The sequence below is a fragment of the Archocentrus centrarchus genome, chromosome 16 (assembly GCF_007364275.1).
Source record: "Archocentrus centrarchus isolate MPI-CPG fArcCen1 chromosome 16, fArcCen1, whole genome shotgun sequence".
Taxonomy (NCBI): Eukaryota; Metazoa; Chordata; class Actinopteri; order Cichliformes; family Cichlidae; genus Archocentrus; species Archocentrus centrarchus.
Window position 1 is genome coordinate 21390803 of NC_044361.1, and position 24575 is coordinate 21415377.

The following is a 24575-nucleotide window of genomic DNA, read 5'->3' on the forward strand; positions in this document are numbered from 1 at the left end:
CACTCTGAAATGTGCAGCTCATAGTCTCTATAAAATAAAACGAAACAAACTCCACTTGTACCGGTACGCCGCCTCACTCAAAGTGTCCCCAACTGTTAATCTGTGAGAATCGATGCGACGTGTTCAAGCTATTGCTTGCACTGTGAGCATTAGTCTGAAACCAGCTGTATCACCAGTCAAACCTGCTGTAATTGAGCTGTTGACACTCACCATTCTCTCTCTCTGTATTAACTTTAAAAAAATATTCGCGGTGATGTTTCTCTGATAAATTTCTTCTTATCTAGTAAACTAATGCACGTTTGCCTTGGATATGTTGACTTTGATTAAACGTTAAAAACTGTGCTACTGCTGAATTGCTGGTTAACTGCTGAGTATATTCTCAGATTCAGATGTCTCAATGATTAATCAGTGTCAAGGGTCTCGCATTCCCTTGAGACCCAACTTTTACATCCAGTGCAATTGTTCCTTATTTGAGCACCTTCTTGAGCAAAATGAAACACAAAACTACCACAGTAGTATATAACAGAATAACCCTCTGCACAAAGTCATCTATTCAATAGATGAAATGTCTTTTTTTTTTTTTTTTGTCACTAAAGCTGCTGGACTGAAACTAAACCCAAACACGTATTTGAGGGTTTAGTGTCTGTACCGAACTTCTAGCTCTCCGAATTCAGTCAAGGCCATGGGGATAAAAGCACTGCCAACTGTTCTGATTCCCTCAGCCTTTAAAAAAAAAAAAAAAAGCACTTCTGCAGATGTTTGTATGCAATATCACATTCAAAGCGTAATTGTGATGAAGCCTTATGAAAGCAAATCATGTGTAAACTGTGTTTAACCAGCAACGGCAAAGCTTAGTGGTTTTAATGCAGCATTCCGTTTCTGCTCCCTCTGCCCATCAGTTTAGGAATAAAATCTTGTTCAGCCTTCCCTTTCTTTAGGAAGCACTTGTGTCGAGTCCAAACACAATGATGAGATCAACTCATCAAACTTGGTGGTGGTGGGGGATTTTAGTGCCAAGCCAGAGCAGAGTAGGGTCATGGGTTGGGTGTTTATGTCTATATGGGGTGGGGCAGTGAAAGGGCTTCCAGATATCTTGATGTCCATGGGGGTCCAGCTCACACTTGCATCTCTGAACCATTAGACAATCCAAGAGCGTTTGCCTCCTCTGTTGTCAAACCGTTCCTCAATGTCCTCCTCACTGTGCAGTCAGGAAGAAAATTCAGAGTGGAAACATAATTATCAATCATAGCAAAGTGTTTGCTTTTTTTTTGTTTTTTTCACGACATTAGTTGCAAATGTAGCTGATAATAAGCGACGCCACGTGTCCAAGATTTGACACGACTCACGTGATTTTCGATTGGCTCTGGATCGTCTCCTCTCTCGCGGCTGCAGCCTCTGGCTGGGCCCCTGAGTGGCTGATCTGACAATCCTCTCCATGATCTCATCAGCTGTGTCATCTGTGCAGTTTACTGGGTCGTCATTGGCAGAACACCACGGGGCAACGCGCCCTGGAACAAGAGGGCCGAAATGGGTACGAAAAAAAGAGAGACTGATTCTATTCTGCTTGCTTCTCTAAGGCATTAGCATAAAATTATAATGCTATGTAGATACTGAGTTAAAATAATGTTTGAAGACAAATCATTTGATTAAACTACAAGCATCGCTTAAAGACCTGTAATTTTCTGCTTAATTCAGATTAAAGTTAATGCATGTAAACCTCAGAAATATGCTGTGGCATTACCTCAGCCTGCAGTACTAATATGAGGAACCTTGAAGTCGTTTTTGATTGTGATATGTCCTTTAGCTTGCACTTAAAGTCTCTAGGACTGCCTTCTTTCAGCTGCAGAAATCTGCCAAATTTAGGAACATCCTGTAAACAGGATGTGATTATCAGCCCTTAAAAAGCCTTCAGCTGGCAATTTGGATCAGCTGACAGTACAAACAGAAAGGAAGACATTAAAGCTCCTCTTTTCTGTCTTCTCCTCCTACACGACCCCCTCTCTCAGCCTGGTTTTACCAGTCTAGTCACGTTAAAAGGAAGTTCCTCCTCAACCGCTGTCAGCAAGTGCTTCGTCATTGGGGATCGCCAGATAACTCTTTAATTTTGTAGAGTCTGTGCCATATAATAAAAAGCTCTTTGGCGATTATAAATAAAACTGAAGTGAATTAGCGCCCTGTAAATTCCGGAACTTAAGTTAAAATCCTTCTTACAGACAAATCCATGAACGATCAGTCCCTATTGTACCTTCTCCCCGCTGTCGCTGAAGGCTTGCTTATAGGTGATCAATGTGAAGTGCCTTGATATGACTATTGTGGTCAGTTGGAGCTATATAAATAACCCATTACTGATTGTCATCAAAGTGTTGAAAGTGAATAGCTGATGTGATAAAGTGCTGGATTGATGAAAACGTTTACATCAAGTAAATCCTGAGTGAAAACTGCACCTGCTGGTATCAGAGGAAAGGTCAGTAGCTCAGTCTGTTGTTAATGACGTGGGGACAATGAGTACACCAATTTCTAAAAGTCAATTTTGCTGCTACATTGCTAAATAGTTCAAATTAAAATGAGGTTTTAGGTACGATTCTTTCAACTGAACTGTTTACGAAGCAGAGGCAGCTGTTACTGTGAACTGAACTGAATTGGAGTTGATGCAAATCTTGTATTCAGGATAGATGGCAATGATATAAATATGAAAAGCTATGTTAGCGGTATGAGAGCATAACATGCTAATGAGCAGAACCTCTGGTACTGCTGGCTCTGGTGCGTGTCCGAAGGCCCGGCACTGTGGATGTTCCGCTCTCTCCGCCCTGCAGGCTGCTTTTCAGGACGGCCTTCATGTTCTCGTGTTCTGCCGCCTCTTCAGCATTCTGGATACTCTGAGGTTGGCTCTCTGGTTTGTCCGAAGGGGCTCCGCCAAATTTACCGCTCTGCGGGGCAGTGTGAGGTTTGGGGGTGGGGGGTGAAGGCAACAGTAGAGTACATGAGATTTTATTAGTATGCTTTGGTTAACCATGCTTTAGTTAAAATATTAAACCTCATCATACTGGTGAATCTTGACTAGTGACACAGCACTTTCTACCCTAAAACAGGAGCAATTAGTTATTTCAAAGAGTCCGTACACAATTCTGAGAGGCAAACAATCTCTCATTCCCTCATGACTGGTTCTTGAAACGATGCCAACATGCCGGGTTCAAAAGTTTCATTATTTTCCACCTGATGTGTCTGAGACTCCTTCAGGTTAGATTCAGTCAACATTTCAGCAAATATCATGCCTTCTTTCCTCCTCACCATCAGCTTTTCTTATTCACTCTCACACACACACACACACACACACACACACACACACACAGAGACACACACACACAGACACAGACAGACAGCCTGTCAGTGTCACAACTGACCCAGTCTTTGTTAATCCTGATGTTACAACACCTGGTGTTGTCCAAAGTTACAACAGTGTGTCAACAGTAAAACGGGGTTAAATGTCACAACAGAAACTTCACACATGCACTTGTCTGCATACAAGGTTACCTTACTATCATCATCATCTTCACTCTACAGAAAAAAATAGAAAAAATTCAGTGGGTGTCGCATACTGCCCTGCAGATTCAAGCACAGAGGAGCGCATTTGACTGAATTTCTTTATAGGAGTGCGGCTGAGGTGTGGGCCATCCAGAGTTTGAATTCTCACACGGTGATTGAATTAGGGCCCTTTTGAAGAGAGGGTGTTCTTGCCAGAGCCCGCTGTTGAGTCTGCTCTGACGGTCCGGGGGACTTTAATCATGCGGTGAGGTGTTTGCTCTGGCTTTTCTTAGCTGGCTGCAGCTACAGAACAGGATACACTAAAAACAACTCACTGATTGTTGTTACAGTAACCTATATATATGAATACCAAGGAGCTACACCGATGTCCTTACAAATGCCACATTTGGTGCTTTAACCAGATTAAGGATACAACCAGCGCCTAGGCACGGGCCATATTGTTTCTCAGAAATCCGAACGCTCAAACTAAACAAAGACGAGGATTATGAAATGGAAAAATGTGCATGCAGGTCGGCTGAAGACAACTTACATCTGTTATCATTTTTCCCCTGGTCTTGTTCCTCTCTCGGTGGTTGGCCCTCTTCTGTTTCTGCTGCAGCACACGCTCTCTCGTTGTGCGATATTCTAGAGCAAATTCACTCAGTATCTTGCTAAAACGATGTATGCTGACATCACGTACTGCGTATACTGGATGGCCCAGGAACAATAGAAAAGCGTGAAACCTGGAGATGAGTAGAGAAACATGACATCACTGGTAGGAATGAAAACTTAGAAATGCTTCATCATTAATGAACACTCAAAATCAGATTCCACAGAAATATTTCTAATATTGTTTAGATTCAAATTAAAGCTGTAATTAGTGGATTATCTACACCTGAACGCACCTGTTGATAATTCTTCGATGTACCGTCTTAAGTATAATGATTCTCTCTGCACAGTCTTTGAGGAAGTCGGACATTTTTTGTTTCAATGCTGGTTTCATCTCATGTTTTGCGATGACTTTCAGGTGATCCCATGATGCTTTGCACCTTCTCTCCATCTGGGCCAGATTGTCTTGAAGCTGGTCAAAGTCCACCTACCAACAATATTACAGGCAGGCTTCAGTTGACGTGGCATTCATGTCAACTTAAAGCCAACTTTGATTTAAATGAGTGACAAAAAAAAAAAGCAAACAAAAGTAACCTTGGTCAAGCGGGTAATAGCGCCGATCTCAGAGTAGAGGTCAGTACTGTCTGGAAACTTCTCAACCACGATGGCGCAGGCGTGGTGCAGCAGAGACTGCTTATGAGCTGTGTCCTTCACCTCTGGGACTTTCTCCAAATAGCTCAGCTCAAAGCCTTTCGCCTAGAGATAATGTATATGCACACACAGGAGCACGCTCAGAGTGTGGGATGGAAACAATGGTCTAAAATTAAAATCGTGCTGCTACTCTGGGACCAAAATTGCAGTGAATTTCCTTTTTGGCACAATCAGGGAAAAAAAAGGGAGCTGGAAAAGAGCTAAGAGTAGATATGCAGATTCATTAGACTGAAACTGCAGTCTATTTCAGGCCTGACTGATTATTCTGCTCACCACAGCGAAGCTAAAAAGCCAGAATGAAAGACATAATCCTAATCCTGACGGGATCTCCCTTGTTCTCCTGCCAGCTTTAAATGGCTTTCTGCAAAATATAAATGCTGCCATTATTTACGGGAACTGCCTGTTTTGATGTTGATGACTTACGCTTCCCTTTTGCATGTTTGGCTCACATATCCCAGAGGTTCATTCATAAGTACACTTACTCACAGCTGCATACACACCGAGGCACATGCAGGGGAAAAGAAACACAGATGACAAAGCGAGACAAAAACAAATTAAAAAAAAAAACAAACTGAGACACAGATGCAGGTTCAAACACGAACCCAGACAAAAGAAATTCTCAGAAGTCCCACTCTTTTAATTTTCGGCAGACAGGGCCAGGTCTAGCAGAGGCCTTGACAAGTGTTTTTTACTGTAGAAGGACAGTGTCTGGCGCAGTCAGGCATGCAGACGTCACCGTTATCCTCGCCAAATCAATGTGGTGTCAGGGAAGGTGGGGGATGAGAAGCACTGGGGGAAATGTAGGAAGCAAGTGAAAGCAGCAAATGTCTTGAGGGCTACTCACATTGGAGCCATTGAGAAAGTTGCCAATGGCAAGCAACGTGGTCAAAATGTATCTGAGCGTCTTATTTTTTTCCAGTTGGCCCATTCCTTCCTTCAAGTCCTGCATGGGCTCTGCCACTTCCTAAAAGAGCAGGAAAATGCAGTCATGAAGCACGTCCCTGCATGTCTGTGCGTCTCTTATCATAAAGATGTAGACAGATCTTGTGCAGTACTGCACCACGAACAAAAAGCAAAAAATCTTGTATATAAAAAATGGATGAAGCTCCTGAGGCTGAAAAGTAGAAGTAATGCAAAAGTGCCTCAAACCTGCATTCTTTCTAATGGCCAGTGGGGGGCGACAACTGGGTGCAAAAGAAAGCAACTATAAAGAAGTCTGTTGGAAAATGACCTGTCTGCTGGTGCTGTCTATAACCTAAGCAGACACTTTCCTGATGATTTTCTCATGTTTGCTTGAGGGTTGCAGCATGACACAGCAGCTAGTTAGCTTAGCTTAACAAAAAGACCAGAAAGAGGAGAAACAGCTAGCGTGGCTCTCTGTCTTGGTGCTGGTAAGCAGTTTTGGGGGTTTTTTTGCCTTTATTTAAGGTCAGGCTATGTAGTTCCACCTGTTTCAAATCTTTATGCTAAGCCAAGCTAATCAGTGCCTGGCTGTAGCCTCATATTTACCATACAGATGTCATGTCATGGTTTCTAGTCATGAGTATATTACCAAAAATACAAAGTGTGTGTGTGTGTTTTTTTAATTCACAAAAGCATGAGTATTATAAGGAAATTAGAAGCAAAAATGAGAAGTAATGCACTTGCACAACTGCTACAAGCGTGCTTGTTGCTGACCTTCTCGATAATCTCATAGTCCATCTTGAATGCCCACAGCTGCAGGCGAGCAGACAGCTCTGTGATGGAGGAGAGGGTGAGAAGGAATTGCTCAGCGCTGCCCAGAGGGATGTCAGGATTAACCAGCTGAGCTTCCTGGATCTTTTGTTTCTCTTCCTCTGTTGGGATCATGGTGAGAATTTTCTGGGGCCGGAAAGAGACAAGTTGGGGGGGGGGAGACAAGCTTGTAATATAATTTAAACACATTAAGTAGTTTTTCACCACCTGTGTAAAATGTTTACACAACAGGTGAAGGAGGAAATCACCGAGAAGAGAGTGGAAGCAAACATTCTGACATTTTCAGCTCTGTTCAAGCTGTTGCCAGGTTTCCTACACATTTGTGTGACATCGTTCAAAACAATTTGTGTTGTAGGGGGTTAAAAAGACCTGCAGAGATGAAAGGTGTGAATGGTTACTTGCCTCTGCTGAGAATAAACACTGTAGTTTATGCAGTACATAAGGATTTGCAAATGTAAATTCCTTAAAATGAGCCAAAAATAAATGTCATTCAAACATACAAGAAAATGAAAGAATCTGTTACTCTTCTGTTTTAGGAAGTCCAGTTGTGTATTGTGATAAACCGGGGTGTCAGTGTTAAGTGAACATGAACAGAGTCTCGTGGGGTGCATCTTAGAGCAGAACCTCATTAAGAAGGCTTACCTCGATGCCTTCCTTGTTTAGCGCGTACTCATCAAAGTTGAGAATGGCCGTCTTGATTGTGCGGGGAGGAGGCAAGACAGTCAAACCAATGTTTATAGCATTGCTGCGCTTTGAATCCAGGACTATGATTTCTTGTCGTTTGCCATCAACAGCTGCTTTCTACAGGATACGAAATATTATGAGTGGCGGAGACAGTTTGAAAAGGTTTAAAACGCATGCTGTGTAAAAAATGTATAAAAATGTAGCCAACATATGAGCCTTGACCAAAAAAATCCATTTACTGATTACCTGTGTGGTTTGAACAGTGTTTCCTGCTGTTACAGTACATGCCTCCAAAAATGTCACAACTTTCTGCACCTGAAGGTCTCATTTGTGAATTTTTTTTTAGTTTCCTGAGCAGGAGTCATCTAAAGAATATTCTATCCTATGGGGAACATAAAGCCACAAATTTTTGAATCACTGAATTCTATTCTTAAATCTTTGTGAGGATTTAAGAATGTAGTGATGTGTCCTGGTTCCATAGTTTACTGTAACCCAGAGGTACGGATGGCTTAATCTAAAGTCTATCTTGCACCATGTGCGTCCTAATTTATATGAGACAACAAGCCCAATTAGCACCCTACTAAATCACAAAATGATCCTTTCAAATAAACAGCTACAGGACGACAGCTGTTGTAACAGCAGTATAACACTAAAGTTACCTTCGTGACAGAGAGCTCCTTGGATTTGGACTCAAACAGCTGCTCCAACTTGGATGTGTCCAGTGTAATTGGCTCCAGTTTGGACCAGAGGGACTCCTTACAGAATTTATGACTCTTACACTGCCAGTCCACAGGACGCACCTCATTCCAGAAGAGACGGATGGTCTTCTTCTTCTTCTGGAAGAGAGGAATATCCCCTCGGCTCAGCTGAGGGGATGGCGGAGGGATAGGGGCCATAAATGGTGGAGGTGGAGGCATCATTTTGCCAAGGATTGGAGGAGGTGGGGGACATCCAAACAGTGGCGGTGGTGGTGGCAGGACAGCATTGCATGGCAGAGGAGGAAGCGGTGGTATTAAGTCACCTGACCCTGTCATGCTGTTCGTATCTAAAATGTCCAAGTCATCGTCATCCTTCAGGTCTGTAAAGTCCATGTCTTTGATCCGCAGCTCCCTTGGTTTGGCCATCAGCTGATCCCAGATATAGTCCGACTCTTTCTTAGGGGCTAAAGCTGACGAGGCGGCGGGCGATGATTTGTCAGCCTGTTGCTGCTCTTTTGAGGTCTCTGCCTCAGATGGAGACGTTAGGCCTTTGACTAAATCTCCAAACCTCTCTGCCACTGCCCGTACGCTGCCCTGATTGTCCAGATGTCCCACCTCCATTTTTTTCACATTTTCTTCTCTGGCCTGTCTGTGAGCCTCCAATGTGGAGATCCTGCTGGCCAAACTCGCCACTGAGTCATTGACCTCCTCCTTCTCACATTTACAGTTCTCCTTTTCTGATTCTAACACTTTCCCACCGTCCTCAGCAGCGGCTGCCTTCTGAGCGTAGAGCATGTCCAGCATGAAGCGTTTACCATTGAGAATTTTGTTGCACTGGTCATTCACATCTGCCTCTTTAATGCACTGAGTCCACTGACCTGCCGACATGGAAACAATGGAGATAAAATGGAGAGAAATATGGCAGGTGATCATCAAAGTAAGCAAATGCATTTTCTAACATTTGTACCTGCTTCGATGTCACGGTTGAGTTTCACCTCCCGCTCCTCTCTCTCCAGAGTGCTACTTGTGGAGGAGATGCTGGACGCAGAGCAGTTGTCCTTTTCATTCACCTCCTCATTCTGTCTCTCTTTTTCACTCAACAGCACGCTGTCGTCTACATCCCTTTCTGTCGCCTGCTCCTTCTCAGACTCCTCTTCTAACTCCACTTCTGCCTCTACATCTGGCTCTCCCGCCTTTACTGTATCAGCTACCTCTGCTTCCACATCCATACGCTGTTTCTGTTCTTCAAGCTTCTCCTGCTCTCGTGTCTCTTCCTTATTCATGCCTGACCGTTCACCTGAAGCCACTTCTACCACTACCTTCTCTTCAGCAGCAACATCCTCTGTCTCTGCCTGCGACCCTGCCTCAGTTTGCTGTTTGTCTGGTTCTGGGGGAGGTGTGGGGGATGGTTCTGATACTGGTAACTCTGGTGCTGCACTTTTTATTCTGGTCTGTGGTTCAAGATGTGTGATGTGTTCTGTTCCTGGAAAAGAAACCACAACAATATTAAAGAAAAATGTTACTTTAGATACTTCTGCGCCTTCTCATGTGCCAATGTATAACTCTGATAGTTTTCAAGAAAAAAAAAGAAAGAAAAATCATTGTTTATATTTAAAATTGCTTCCCGGCATATCATCAACTGCACTGATACTGACATTCTCACCCTGTAGATGAAATTCATAAATCAATCACTTAATCCATTTTATACAACTGGCTGAAACATTGCAGCTTCTGAGAAAACTTCTTCAACTTCAGTCTTTTTCTTCAAGTCACCAAAGAAGTATGCTTTCAAAAGATAAACTGGAAATTACATTCATACAACAAAGTATCTCTGAATTGCTGAGATCAGCTGATGTCAGTTCATATGAGCTGATGGTTGAGCAGAAGCCACTGCCAAATATAAATTACGGCAGATGTAGGTACATTCGGCTACTCTCTTATTGACCAAGTAGTCACCACAGCAGGTAAATGAGCATGTTTGATTTGGTGCAGGTTTACTGCCGCAACTCTCCCACTTATCGGGACTTGGGGCCGGCACTAGGAGTATGGTAACTTGTGATCCTCTGAGGTTTGTTTGCATCTCCTCCTGGTCTCAAACAAGGACCCTACACCCTTCACATATAAGGCAAATGTGTTAGCCACTACACTATGGAGCTACTAAATCACAGCAGGTGTAAATAGAATTATTTGAGGTCAGTAATCATCAAATTGTTAACGACAGGCCAAGTGAGCGAGACAGCGGTGTAAGCCAACATTCATTCATGCTCGTATCTTTCAAGCCCTAATGATGAAGAAATGTTTGACAAAGGTGGTGTACCCAAAGTCTGGTGTGAGGAGGTTGAGGAGTCTTCTTGTGAAATAATGGATGAAGGTGTAGCACAGCGGGATACTGAGCGGCTGGCAGGGTTTGGACTCAAACACAGAGTAATCTCTGTCCGCCCTCTTGTTGGCACTCGGGGGCGCTCCCGCTCAAACTCCTCTGCAGCTACCCGCTCCACAGCCTTGTACCTGCAATCACAAACAGCTGCTTCCAGTCTGCACACTGTGCTGTAGTTACATGAAAACTGGTCATGCATAGCTGAATGACTGAATGAAGGCCTTCATAACGCAGATTAAATTTCCTACGCTGATAAGGAAGAGGGAGGATGGATTCAAACATTCATGCTATTGAAATGAAAGATTAGACTTTGGAGGGATGATGGCCTCATATAACAATGATCAAAAGTTATGAGAATGAACAACAGCCATTTATGTTGTCTCGTTCCAGGGTAATTATGGAAAATGGAGCAATACTTCTCATTACTCAATGACTAAAATGATGACAAATGACATCCATTTTGATAAAGTTGCCAAAGTTCTGTGTAACATTATTGGCTAATGATAACACATCACTTAATGTCCTTCAAAATTCAGTATTCTACATTTTCAAGTTCACTGGGGTAAAAACAAGATGCAGGCATAAGAATGAGCTATAATTTATATTGCTCACACGAAAACAGTCAAAGATAACCGAACCATGTGCATGCCAAAAAACAATTACACACTTTTCCTGTTAAATGTTGGAACATCTTAATGGTAAGAAGGTTCAGAGAAGGGGGGGTCTGATACCTATTATTAAGTCAGAGGCTGGTTGCAATTGGATATCTGTACATCTGCTGTTAATTTTTCGAAAAAAAAGATGTCACAACACTTAAAAGCCCCTTAATTTACAACCTGGCTTCACAGCTGCTGCAAAGCCTGTGTTGTGAATGCAAGTGAAAGATTAAAAAGGCAAGCTCACCTCTCCTCCCTGGCTTGTCTTGCTTCTTCCCTCTTTTCAACGTAATCTCGACTGAGACAGAAAGATAGAAACAGAGCATGAAGAGCGTGGCCAAAAGACAGCTTAAGACCTGTATTCATACTATGTAAGATTTTTATTCAAATTTGAGATGTGCAAGCAGAACATCATATGATGCTAAGTGAGCAGAACGTGGGCTGTAGTTGAGTCCGCCTGCCATGGTTCTGTGTATGCTGCTGTATGGGCCATCTACACAATCGACTTGCAGGAGCTGCTCTGCCACGAAGGTTCTGTGCTGATGTTGATATCAGAGCTCTTTAGAATGACCCAAGTTATACAATTGTGGCAATGGGAGTGAAAATACCTGATGTCAAAGATTAAGAGGTATGGCCCAATAATTTTGCTCACTTAGTGTATCTAATTATCCCCACAAAGCAGCTTTTTTTAGAGTGGGGAGATTCATGATCATCTCTGCTGAGTGAAGACTGAATCTACCTGTTTCTAAAAATAACACAAGCTTGCACCATATAGAGGCTATATATAAGGGGGGGGGGGGGGGGCGCTAACCTAAAGCGGTTCCTCTCTTCTCTTTCTATCCTCTGCAGTCGCTCTTCTCTTTCCTGGCGTCTCCTCTCTCTCTCTGCAGCCAGAGACTCCTGGTGCTGTCTGTATGATAATGTTAGCAAGCCCCCTAAAACAGGTCTGTGTACCAGAGACAAAAGAGCAAACAAGAAAAAAATAATATTTTGATTCATGTATTTGCAAATGTCTTCAAAATAAAAGCCTAACAGAGTTATAGTTAACATTAAAAATGTTCTGCATTAGCCGTGTTGCTCACCTGTCTGGTTTGGAGTCTGGTGTGGAGGGTGCTGAACTCGTGAAACGATGGACGGGTGATGTAGGAGTCTGGTTTTCAGATATGGATTTGGTGCCAGGATGTGGAGTACCGCTGCTGCTGATTCTGTCAAAAGAAGAGACAATTAAATGTATTGAAGACAGAGGACGAGAAAGAGGTGGATGCGCATCATTTCAAGAAGGCATGATGGGTTGGACTGTAAATGACTGTACTGCTCGATAGCTTGGACTAAAATCACTGTTCTGCTAAAGCATTTCAGCAGCTTTCCTGTAAGAAAATCCATGCTAGCAATCAGTGTGTTGCTCATCCATGTCTGTGTGTAAAAATCACTCCTTTCTAAGAATATCTGTAATTATTATTTTTTTTGGCTAATTTGCCATTTCTTCAAGAAGAGCTACATGACAGTAAAAACAGTATGAATATTTATTTCCAGTGACTCAAGCAGATCCAGTGACTGTCACACCAAGTTTTAAGCTACTGCTTGACTGCAAAGTTCTTGCGTGTCTTGTTCCAGCACACTCTTTTTACATTGGCCTGTTGACTCCTTGTCTTACCTTTCAGCCCAGCAGGGCTTTCTAGCAGGGCAAGATGTAGGTGATGTGTTATCTGTCAGACTGAAGATGGAAGTGAGAAAAAAGCAAGTCAGAATTGAAAGACTCCAAAGTTGAAATATCTAGCTGTTAGTCACATAAACAAGATAGTTAGAGAGCAGTGTGAGGTAGGAGGGCTGCAAGACCACTAGCCGACAGACCGGAGAGGGACGAGACAACATTTCCGTCTGTCTCACAGACTCAGTGTGCATTTAGAAAGCCAAAACTACTAAAGTTCCTAATAAAGAAACGGTTTTAAAGGCTCTTATTTTCCAGCGAATTACATTTGCTTAGACTGCATGACGAATGCAAGCAGAGCAGCTGCTGTGCCAGGTTGGAGTGAGCGTAGTTTCCATTGCTACAGACGTACAGACCTCTGTATAAACATTAACAAAACAAGCGACAGTAACTGCCTCTCACAATAACAGTTTGGATTCCTTAAGGCTTTGAATTAATTTATTGAGATGTCCTGGATTAGCTGTGGCACAGAGCTGCAGTGAAAGACCGATTAGGACTAATTACAAAGAAGCTAACTTCTTCATGTAGCATATGTCTTCAGTAATAGAAATACATTTTTTCTCACTACTATTTGTTTTGTTTTTTGTTTTTTTTATGATTACAGTCTAATGCTTGCTAAAGGTATAGTGAGCTATACAGAGACACATACACCAGTGATGGAGATGATAATAAGAGTCCACACTGAGAGATGTAAAATAGTGCTTTCTTAACAACACCTGCTTCTAGTTTAAGTCAGGGGACGGAGGGATGGAAAAGGGGTGAAGAGACTGGGGAAGACTGATACAGAGGGTGTGCAGAGCTTGGCACTTTATTCAGAGCAAATGGGAAGAAACAGTCAGGTGGCTGTGAGGAACACACCAAGGACTAAAGGCCCTCTTTTTAGGTGCGACGGACACAGGAGAAGATGTCCTGGTCTTGATGCTGAGATACTCTCTCTGCCCTTCAGGGTCACTGGCTTTAAGGAGGATGTTGGCCATACACATTAAGTTCAAACACATGTTAGGAGTGTCTGCTACAGCTGGAACCACACTAGGATGAAAAAATACAAGAGAGCAGGAGTCCAAAGAGAATGAAAATAATCCAAATGGAAGAGAAACTAGGGAGGTACTGTGTGAGTAAAGATGGGGAAACTGTATCACACTAGTTGGCCTAAAATACCTGTGAGTGCCCTGACTAGAGGAATCAGAGACTGGATGACTTTGATCATCTGCCTCTTCCTCTTCCTCATCCTCATCCTCCTCCTCACCCTCCTCCTTATCAGCCTCATCTTCTTCCTCTTCCTCTTCCCTGTGGTGGGCGAGGAGGGGTTGAGGGTTGAAAGGAGGAATGGGAGGATGCAGGGAGGCAAGAGAGAAGAGAAAGTGGACAAAGACAACATGAAACCACACAGCAGAAGATGGCCCAAGAGAGACAGCACACAGAAATGACAAAAACTAAAGACATGCTTGTCAAAAAAAAGCATTAACATTATTAGTGTAGAATGAGGACATGCCTGAGAAGGTTAGTAGGATTTTAAAAATACTGACTTTATGACATCTCAAAGCATTAGAAATGGATATCCACATGACAAAACAGTTAAAGTACAAGCACAATAATAGCATTTATACAAAAGAGAAGAAGAAGATTTAATTCAATAACCAGTGCTAGGCCTGTAGGAGATATCTTGTGTGGCTGAACTGATAGTTTGGGGGTTGTCATACACAAGTCTGAGCCAGTTTGCTATTTGGATCTCCCGCAGTTGTCTGGATTTCATTAACAATATGGAAAATTGTGATCTTCAAAGGCGGCTTGAATTTCCTGTGGTGGACTGGAAGAAGCTAGCGTGGTATCATATGACCTGCTGGATTGAATTTAAGTTAACCTGAAGATCTGAGTGCTACCAGGAATATCAAGGGCTATGAATCTTGCAAAGCTTGTTAATAATCATAGGGGAGAGAAAGACAAAAAAAGAAGACTACAAATAATTTCCAGTTTGCCTTCTGGTGCATGATCTGTAATAAGTGAAATAAAGAGGTTAAAGTAATGTTCATCAAAGGGATCTATGCTTTTTTGGGGCATAATCCCTTTAAGCCTTTAAACAAGATTGCAATTTGCTTCTTGCCTGAGTCACTAGTTACAGTCTCTCACCATCTGTGCAGTCACAAAAATCTGTCATATGTAAAACATGTGGCGTGGTGGACTTTAAGTTCAATGCATGCTGGCTCAAGGAAGCCTGACTTCAGACCGAGAACAGATAGCTCATATCATGTGTTTACAAACGCTTCCTATTTCCATCAGCGCTGGGAGAATGTCTGAGACAGAAAATTAATTTAAATGTCACTTTGCTGCAGCAGTCCCCTCGTTGCCATTCTTTAAATTACTATATAATTAAATTCTTTGCCTCAGCTCGGGACAGGGATGAAATTTAATACACGCTTGCAGTCAGACAGCCTTCCTGTAAAATAACTCAATAAGAATAATTTGTGATTCTTTTTTACTTGCAGCTATCTTTCAGGCTTTAGATCAAAAGAAACCCAGCTGGATGAAACATTTAATACTAGGGTCATGGTCAACCTGCAAAATTCCATGTGCAGAGACTATGTCCTCACCAGGTTTCACTCTGCTCGGGCCTCATCTATGTCACTGCCTAATAAAGCCAAAACTAAACCTTTCTTTTAATCTCCTAATTATCTTCCACCTCTCCTCTCCTTTGTTCCTTCAGCCATACCTTTCACTGATATCTTCGTGTTGGCCGCCGAAGCGTAGGAAGCTACTTGCACGAGTGTGACTGGTGCTGGGGGATGCTGGGGCAGAAGCATGGCCTCTGCTATTCTGAAGCGAATGTCTCCGGCTGCGTCTTCTCTCCAGGCCTCGCCTCTCGTTGGAGCCACTGACGCTGGCCCTTCGGCGGTCCTTTCGGCCACTTGGGGGCAACTGGGTGTCATCGTCACCATCTTCATGACGGAGAGTCACCTGGGTCAAAGAGTAGGTGAGTGAACAAACTATAACACTGACCTTTACACAGACTGCATTTCTGGCTGCTGTTTGACTTGTGATATACTGCGATACATTAAGGTTGGCTGTAGTGTGATAAAGTTTTGTAGTGAAGTGCTTCCTGACCTCATAGATGTTGAACTGTTCTACAAGGTCAAGGTCAGTCCCTTTCCTGCTCAGGTGTCTCTGGGCCGTAGCTTCGATGCCTTGCTCCTCCAGACAGTCCACCATGTCATAGTAGGAGTCCTGATCTGGTAGGCCGGCCAAAGTCTGAGACACACAGAGACATAAACATACTAATTTTCCATCCATCCATTTTCTTACTTTCTCTCACTTCAGTAGACTTTTCTCTTTGTCTAGACAACTTATTCAAGTGCTGATTTTAGTACAGTCTATAAAGGGGGTCTAAAACGCAGCAGATTAGAAAGAAGGAAACTAGAGACCGGAAGGTAAAATGCTGTTCTGCAAGTTGATGCAGGAAATAGTCTAAATAGTATTTACTGACCTTATTGATAAGCGTCATTGCGAACACCAGCAGCTCCGTATCCACTCCATCCTTCTCGTCAAGGATCTCCATGACATTTGACCACAGTTTTGTACCTGTATCACCAACAGGCATGCAACAGTGTGCATAAAAAGAAAAGCTCAAGGCAAAACTACTACACACAGGCGCCCATATTTCAAGGTTTACAAAGATGCCGAACAACCAGAAATTCTGAAATAATCCATTTGCTCATCTTATGTCATAAAAACTGGTTCCGCTCCACCACTCTGCTGCAATATAAAAATAAAACCTTTTAAGTCATCTCATTGCTCCAGCAGACTCTGCAGTCAGGGGCTGCAGTCTTCCTCAAAAAAAAAGCAGCAGTGGGGAAAAAAAACAAACTCAGACGACTTAATGTGCAATAAGTAAAGAGCTCCTCTGCGTCTCAGCTATGAAGTCAAGTCCATCTTCTCATCGGGAGACTGGGGATCATGTTTAGTCCTCTTATGTAACAGCAGTAGTGACAGAGGGATACCTGAGCCCTCCACACGGATGACCAGCCTCCTGCTGTATGCCACAGCACAATGTTGAGCTTTTAGGATGGCAGGTAACTGAACCCCACAGCAGGCAGGAGTTACAGGCCTTCTCAATAAGACTCATTCCATGCATGGCTGTGGAGCAGCTGAGAACAACCAATCAGACCACGCTTTCTGTATTTTACTGCTCAGGTTTAACCAAACAGCAGCGAATTAAAACGTAATGATTATGCTGTGTAGCAACAGATCCCAGAGAGACGTCATATACACTGAACATATTCAAAGATTAAATAACACAATGATTTTCCTCTAATTTTACAGGTAAATCGCTGCAATTTTTGATTGGCTTTAAGCCCGGCATATGCAAATAACTCCTTTAACTCTTAACATCTGACACACTGAATTCAGGGACACTGTGATTAATGCAGCAGGTTTCCTATGTTTTAATTTTTTCTCCTTTATTAATATCTATACCATGCGTGAATGTGGGAACTGACAACCAGTCAATCTTTATTTTGACAGTGGTGTATATTTGTGGGTTGTTTTTTTTTTCATTTCATCCTTTGGTCAGCTATGCTGCTGGGCTCTTACCTCTTTTGGTATCCACAGCATTCACAGCCTTTATGAGCAGGGCAGCATTGGACTCGGTGTACTCGACAAACACCAGCAGCAGCTTTAGGGACGTCTTCACCACCAGACGAAACTGCGATAAAGAGAAAAATTCAGTTAAAACAACAAATACAGAGCACACAATTCTACTGTGGATTTCATACTTCCATTAACAACCATGGTGAGCCTGTGCGAGCCCTTTAAATACCAAATGCTTAACGCCATCAAATGGCAAAAGCTTTTTCCTGCATGGACCGTCTTGCAAGGTTTGATAAGAGTGTTGTGTGACATTGACAGCTTATAGGGAACATACTGTACAACAGTCAGACAGTCTAAAAATGCTACAAAAATCTAAGTGCTGAAATGATGAGCCTCAGAATATAGCAAGAAAACTAAGGCCCACTTAATGTTTCCAGCAATTTACATCACTGCAAAATCTGAAAAGAAGAGATTAAAAAAATAAATAAATAGTGTATTACAGTAATGATATGCTGCAAAGCTGAGATTAAAATCAGCACAATATCAGGGGTGGTGAAACCAAGTTTATTTATTTATTTAAATCACAACAGCACTGTGAGTGGAAATTCGCCTTGTGAAATGATTACAGAGACGACGCTCCGATTAAAAGAAAATTAAACCAGATGCCGAACGTTCTGTTAGTATTTACGTGGGAAGGCAGGAAAGTAATTTGTAAGAACATCAAAACTGTGTAAGGAGAGATCCAGAGTGCACTTCCCTCATCTGCTGCACATTTGCTGCACATGAAGCAATCTGGCCACTAGAGGGCTGAGCTGACCACAGTGACAGCAGGGTTGCTTCCTGACAAAGCAGCAAGTACACGATTTTATCCTTCAGTGGCCAGATGGTGTCGTTGAGTTGGTCTTACAGGATATCTACAGTGTAGAGTGCTTTTTTTCTGGCTTTCTTTTTTTTTTTTTTTTTACCTTGGATCCAACCAGGGTGTAAAGCCACTGGACCGTTTCATTGTGAGATATGAGGCCATTCATCCCGTCCACGTACAGCATTATCTGACCAAGAGCTGGAGAAAAGGAGAGTGAGAAAGGCAGACAAAAGAAAGACATGGGAAGAACGAGCACAGGGATGGTTATTCTTCTGCTATTACAGTTGGTGTTTCCTTCTTTTCATAATTATCCATCATAACTGTCTTTGCACTCAGAGGAATCCTGACTATGCAAAGCAGGTGAAATTTAAGTTTCACATAAGATTAAAGAAAAATGTACTGTAGTTTACTTTTGATGCTTACTGAGAGATTTCAAGACGACTTTTTGACAGGGGACATGACCATGTGGCACAGGGCTGTGCAAAAGTCTTGAACCACCCCTCATTTTTTTATACTTTGTTAGGAAAAAGGGAAAGGTGCAGCGATTTATTTAGCATAAATGCGATTACAGTATATAAGGTGAAATCAGAGTTCATGCAATTCTAACAAGACTGAAAGTCAATATTTGATATGACTACCTTTATTCTTCAACACAGCCTGAACTCTCTTAGACAAGCTTTCTTATAATTTCTTTAAGTAGTCTTCAGGAATAATTTTCCAGGCTTCTTGAAGGACATTCAAAGCTCTTCTTTGGATTTTGGCTGCCTTTTCTTCCATTCTGTCAAGATTACCCCACACTGTTTCAATAATGTTGATGTCCAGGTTCTGGGGAGGCAACACTATGATAATGTTGCATGTGGAAAAATAAAGCCATTGTCAATCAGATGCTTTCCAGATGGTATTGCATGGTGGATTAAAATCAGACTGTACTTTTCTGTGTTAATAATTACATTCATTTTGACAAGATCCCCAACAGCACTGGCTGAAATGCAGCCCCAAACCATAACAGTCTCTACTGTTTTACAGGTGGCTGAAGACACTCACTGTTGCACCTCTCTTGATCGTCTCTGTACAAACTGACTATGATTTCACATTTGGATTCGTCACTCTATAAGACCTGTTGCCACTGATTTTACATCCAGTTCTTATGTAACTTTGCCTTTTCTCCTTGTTTTCCTTCCTTAAGAATGGCTTCTTGACAGTGAACCTTCCACTGAGACCATTTCTGATGAGGCTTAAGTGAACAGGAGATGAATCATCTGGAGGGCCAGATGCATCTCTTAGGTCCTGTGTCAGGTCTCTGCTGGATTTGTTCCTATTTCTTAAGGACACAAGTTTCAGATATTGTTCATCTGGTGTGTGTGTGTACACACACACACACACACACACATATTGAAAGACCTTCAGAAAGCCTGGAGAAGTATTGCTCAAGAAGACTTTAAAAAAATACTAGAAAGTCAGGCTCCTTGGAATCAAAATATAAAGAAATGATGGGTGGCTCAAGACTTTTTCACAGTATTGTATATAAGACCAAAAATGTACACTATCAGAGATTTTCTTTTTCCTGTATTATTCTCACATTCACTAATTCATTCTTATGTTAGTGAAATAAGACAATGATATTCCCACATTCTGATATGCCCACAGTAATTATATATCAAATGGACACATAAACTGGAGTTGCTGTAGAAACTTAAAATCATAACAATTAAGGCAAGACCTAAAAAAACATCACTTTTCCACACTCAACTCTCAAGTCAGTGGACACAACTGGGGGCAATATATCTGAGCTGGAAGCTGACATGACTTCTATCTGTAACAGGATACATAAATAAGAACATAATCAGAGCCAAGGGATCTCAGTGGGGGGCAGTAAAAGTGTAGGGCTTCTGTTTAGGGAGATGGGGGAAGGGAGATAACCACTGCAGGACAGGAGTGGAACAGACAAAAGCACCATTTAAAATGTGTGTGTGTAAAATGTTTTTTTTTTTTTTAAACAGCATCTCAGAGGAAGTCCACACATGTAGAAGCAATGCTTTCATACAGAAGACCACAACATGATGAGCTCAGTTTGAACCCACAGCAACTTTACATGATACATTAGCTGACACAAGGAAAAAAAAAAGAGAAGCAGAAGAAGAGCATGTGAACACATTAAAAGTGGAACATTTTTGGAGAGTCTGTTTGACTATTTCTTGGCAGAAGTTATGCTTTTGGGAGGTAATAACACAGAGGAGAATATTCTCAATAAGTCATGCCATTGCTGTTTTTATTCAAAGTGATCATATATAAAAACGATCAGATATATTAGTAGCTGTGACAAAGAAGGTGACAAACGGGTGCTTTGATGAGAACCTGTGGTTTCTGTTTTTATATATATATATATATATATATATATATATATATATATATATATATATATATATATATATATATATATATATATGTCCTCTAGAGGGACATGAAAATTGTGAATATGCACCAGACAAGCCAAAATTCCCAGGTGCAGCTGCTGTGTGTACATGAGAGTGTGTGGGTGGACAGGCTGTGTGTATGTGCCTGTTGATGATGCACTGCTGCAGTAGCAGCAGCAGCGGTGGTGGCAACAGTGCATCTTTTATCAATCAGGGTTAATTACTCCCAACATATCAGGCCAGAGAATTCCTAACAGTCCTTTCCCGCTGCGAGCTCTGGACCATGTGTCGCAGCCGTCAGCAGCGTGGATGATAGGGTGTATCACAGCAGACCACAACAGAATGTGTTTTTGAAAACGTGATTAACTCTCACAGTCAGCGCAGGCCAGAGAGCAACCCCTTTGAAACTATCCCAACAGACAAGTGGCAGCTTTAAAGAGATAATGTGCCGAACACTGTGAGCAAAAAGTGCAAAAATAATGATACACAGTCATCCTTTAAACATACACAAAACAGCTGCAACTTTAATGTGTAAAGAGCTGCATAGTGTTAGCCGACCTGCAATATCATCACGGCACAGACTTATCTCTTGCGCGCACCTGTACGGTATCTACGTTCGTGCAATGTGCTTTTAAGGAATTCCACTGAAAACACAGGTCTTTAATGAGACTTTTAAGTGTCATTACGCAACATGAATGTTCAGCTGCTGACAGATGAGACTTTATCTGTCCACCACAAAGCAAACTGACTTTTAGATCACACTGACATGTTATCATAAGGCAGCATTTAAAAGTTTTAACCTATAGAGAGTGGGCGAGTCAAGCATTCAACTGAGCAAAGTACAATCAGAATAAATATCATATTGGAGTTTAATTTAGCAAGCAGTTAAGATATGGAAATGATATGTTATTTGAACCGTTATAAACCATTGCCAGAAAACACACAACCATTACCTTTTTTTCTCACATTCATTAAAACTGCTGCTTCATGAAATTATTCAGTGCCAGCGGCCTCTTGATGGATGAATCGACTACAAATCCCAAAACCACAAAGACTGAATGGTTAGGTAAAATGATACTGTAACTGTTTAAAAAAAAAATTACCTGTCATTATGGGAAACCTTCAGATTCTGGTCAAAACTGTTAAAAGGAAACATTTAATTACTCTCAAAACAATCACGTATGTGAACTGAAAACGAAAGCGTTTTACACACACTTTGCTTTAACTAGTCATTTAACAGCCCTTTAAGATTTAGGTTGCCTGTGTCTTGCAGTTAAGCTTTGAAACTGCGATGAACCTTCCCCACTGTCATACCTCAACTGTTGGACCAAAACCCAGGGTTTGTTTTTAAACCGTACAACAGACACTCATCTATAACTTTAGAAGAGGGTTAATAAGAGGAGCATGTGAGTCCAGAGTCTGTAAAGGACTCTCTCCACTTCAAGCACTGATTTGGGGCCAACAATGTGGGCCTCCATTCATATAATCATGAGCAGCTTTACCATACCTCACACAAAGCGCAACAATAACACTGCTAACTCCCTTTGTATGTACTGTATGTCACATAATAAGATGCTGGCAGACAATGAGCTGCCTTCAAAGCTCAGTGATTAGAATTAAGATGCAAACCATTGGGGAAAAGGACAGCCAGGGTAAAAAGGACAGCTTTAAAGGAACTTAGAAGTGTTGAGTGAGCAGCCTGTCATCAGTATAGCACTCTTACACTCAATTTATTTCAACATGCAGCTGCCTTCAAGAGTAAGTAGAACATTTGGACGACACAAAGTTGCAGCAGGGAACCACAAACCAAGAGACTGGAAGAGACAGACCCTGCTCCTGTGTCTGAAATTCTGAGAGAAGTACAAAATCAAACAACTAAAGTCTGGTGGAAGTGTTTCTTCAGGGCCTCTCCCTCTCATAAACCACAGCAATTATCTTCCACAGCCCCAGGAATGTGCAGGAAGGGCTGCTCCGTGACCACTGCCGAGGTGAGAAGCAGTCTGAGGTCTGTGAAGGCAGCACCAACACAAGCCAGCTGACGTATATGTAGGAAAAAACAAAAAGACCACCTTATCTTTAAAGATGCAAGAAATCAACTGAACGGCTTTCTGTTTACAGTAAAAACCTGTCCACTCCTCTCCCACTTACCACTCTGCCCCTTTGGTTTCATTCACATTTTGGAATTTATCTAAACTGGGTCAGCCAAACTATCTGTCAGTGTGCAACATTTATTTTACCAGGATTTTGGGAATGAGGCCAAATCTTCATCCCATACAGTGCAACTTTGAGGTTCTTATCTTGCATTCTCTGCATTAGCCAGATGCTGTACTTACATTTCTGAGGTGTGCTTCCCTGTAACCACATGAACTGACTGTGCTTTACTGCAAGGTCTGGCAAAGCTCTTTCATGTAGATTCATTTTTCTATTACATCACTATAGTCAAAGTAAATGAATTTGTCTTTAATAGTGGATTTTTAGTGTTCACAGAGTGAAGCAGATTAGTACTCAACACAGACAGCTAACACTTCTCCTATTCTCTTTACTGACAGTAAGTCTTCACAAAAAATAAGAAGTATTTTCAGCAAACTTTTACAAAACTCATTTGGAGCAACCCAAAATGGTTTTACATATTCAATGGATGGTCAGTCAAGCACATATTTAAAGCAGAAACAATTAACAACATATTAACAGTCGATCATGTGACTGTTTGGTTGTGGAAAAGGTCTAGTAGCACTGAATGTATGAAACAAAGATCTCAGCTCTAAACTTTATAGATTGCAACTTTAACATTTATTTCACTGTCATCCACAGGCAGTTGTGTGAAAACCATGTGGGGTTTGAATATTCTCCCTATGCCTGCTTGGTTTCGTTTTGGGTAATCTGGCTTCCTCCCACAGTCCAAAGACATGAATGTTATGCTTACTGATAATTCTAAATAGGCTACAGGTGTGAATATGTGACATGGTCCAGGGTCCTTTTGACCCTGTGTGTTTTGTTTTTTGCTTTATTAGGTCTGTTCTGGGTTTCTTTTAGGTTGTGGGGTTTAGTTTTTTATTTCTAGTTACTTGTGTTATCCCAGTATTCTGTGTCAGGTCTGCGTCTTTGTTCCCTCGTGTCACTTCCTGTTTTATTTTGATAGGCGTCTGGCCCCTGTGTATTGTGTTCAGTTTTGCTTCCCCTGGTGTCAAGGTAATTAGCGTCACCTGTGTTCCCAGCTGTTTTCACTCCCCTCATTATCCCCTGGTGTATTTAAGTCCTGTGTTTCCTATGCCCGTTGTTGCATTCTTGTCATTGTTTTCCTGTTGTGTGTGTGTGCTCCCTGCCTGGATTTATGGTTTTGTTTCAGTTCAGTCAAGTGTTTTGTTTTCCCGTGTGTAGTTTTGCCACTGGTCCCATCCAGTCTGGTCTTTTGTTTTGCAGCTTGCAAATCAAGTGGATTTTAAGCTTAACCTTTGCATGGTGTATCCTGCATTGGGGTCCTCCTTCCTGCTTGCCACACAGCCCTTCCATGACAATATGAGTGTGAGTGGTTGTCACTGTTTCTGTGTTACCCTTCTATAGACTCACACCCTGTCAACATCCTATGTACCCTGAGTTGGATAAGCCGTTGAGAAAATGGGGGATACCACACAGTCATACAGTGCTTTATCGTTCCTCTAATGAGTAAGATAATATACAAAATTAACACACTAGCTACTGAAACATCATTTATGAGGAAGTTGACTGAGTTCATATAGAGTTCTGGGGAGGGGGGGACATTTTGCCATTGAATTCTACATACAAAATCTGATTCTTTAGTACAATGATAATAGTTGCCTCCTGCTGACTATTACAAACACTGCAGGTTTCAGGCACTTCCACACTGGCTTCAATTCAACTATAGTTTCTTATATACAGTAGAGATTTAAAAAAAAAAGAAAAACAAATTAAGAGAATACCTGTGAAGGTGATCTTTTATAGCTAGCATGGCTAAAAAGCTTTCTTTATAACATGGGCATTCCATCAGGGCAAGCAAAGCA

General features: G+C 41.8%; 1 protein-coding gene across 2 annotated transcripts in view; it reads right to left on the reverse strand.

The window, feature by feature from the left end:
• Positions 1-555: 555 nt before the first annotated feature.
• fhod3b (formin homology 2 domain containing 3b) overlaps positions 556-24575 on the reverse strand; it is an 87550-nt gene continuing 63530 nt past the window's right edge. The window contains exons 6-28 of one of the 2 annotated variants that reach the window (XM_030750740.1): positions 18246-18340; positions 17284-17395; positions 16178-16272; positions 15799-15942; positions 15407-15651; positions 13858-13986; positions 13558-13728; positions 12646-12705; positions 12074-12196; positions 11803-11937; positions 11239-11289; positions 10276-10466; positions 8926-9441; positions 7920-8836; positions 7219-7377; positions 6520-6702; positions 5687-5806; positions 4726-4887; positions 4428-4618; positions 4073-4265; positions 2741-2927; positions 1347-1508; positions 556-1198 (exon numbers count right to left, since the gene is read on the reverse strand). In XM_030750740.1, the coding sequence (XP_030606600.1) occupies positions 1116-1198; positions 1347-1508; positions 2741-2927; positions 4073-4265; positions 4428-4618; positions 4726-4887; positions 5687-5806; positions 6520-6702; positions 7219-7377; positions 7920-8836; positions 8926-9441; positions 10276-10466; positions 11239-11289; positions 11803-11937; positions 12074-12196; positions 12646-12705; positions 13558-13728; positions 13858-13986; positions 15407-15651; positions 15799-15942; positions 16178-16272; positions 17284-17395; positions 18246-18340 (4424 nt within the window). In that variant the 3' untranslated portion in view covers positions 556-1115. The remainder of the gene's footprint in view (positions 1199-1346; positions 1509-2740; positions 2928-4072; positions 4266-4427; positions 4619-4725; positions 4888-5686; positions 5807-6519; positions 6703-7218; positions 7378-7919; positions 8837-8925; positions 9442-10275; positions 10467-11238; positions 11290-11802; positions 11938-12073; positions 12197-12645; positions 12706-13557; positions 13729-13857; positions 13987-15406; positions 15652-15798; positions 15943-16177; positions 16273-17283; positions 17396-18245; positions 18341-24575) is intronic. The other variant, XM_030750739.1, reaches the window with a different exon arrangement.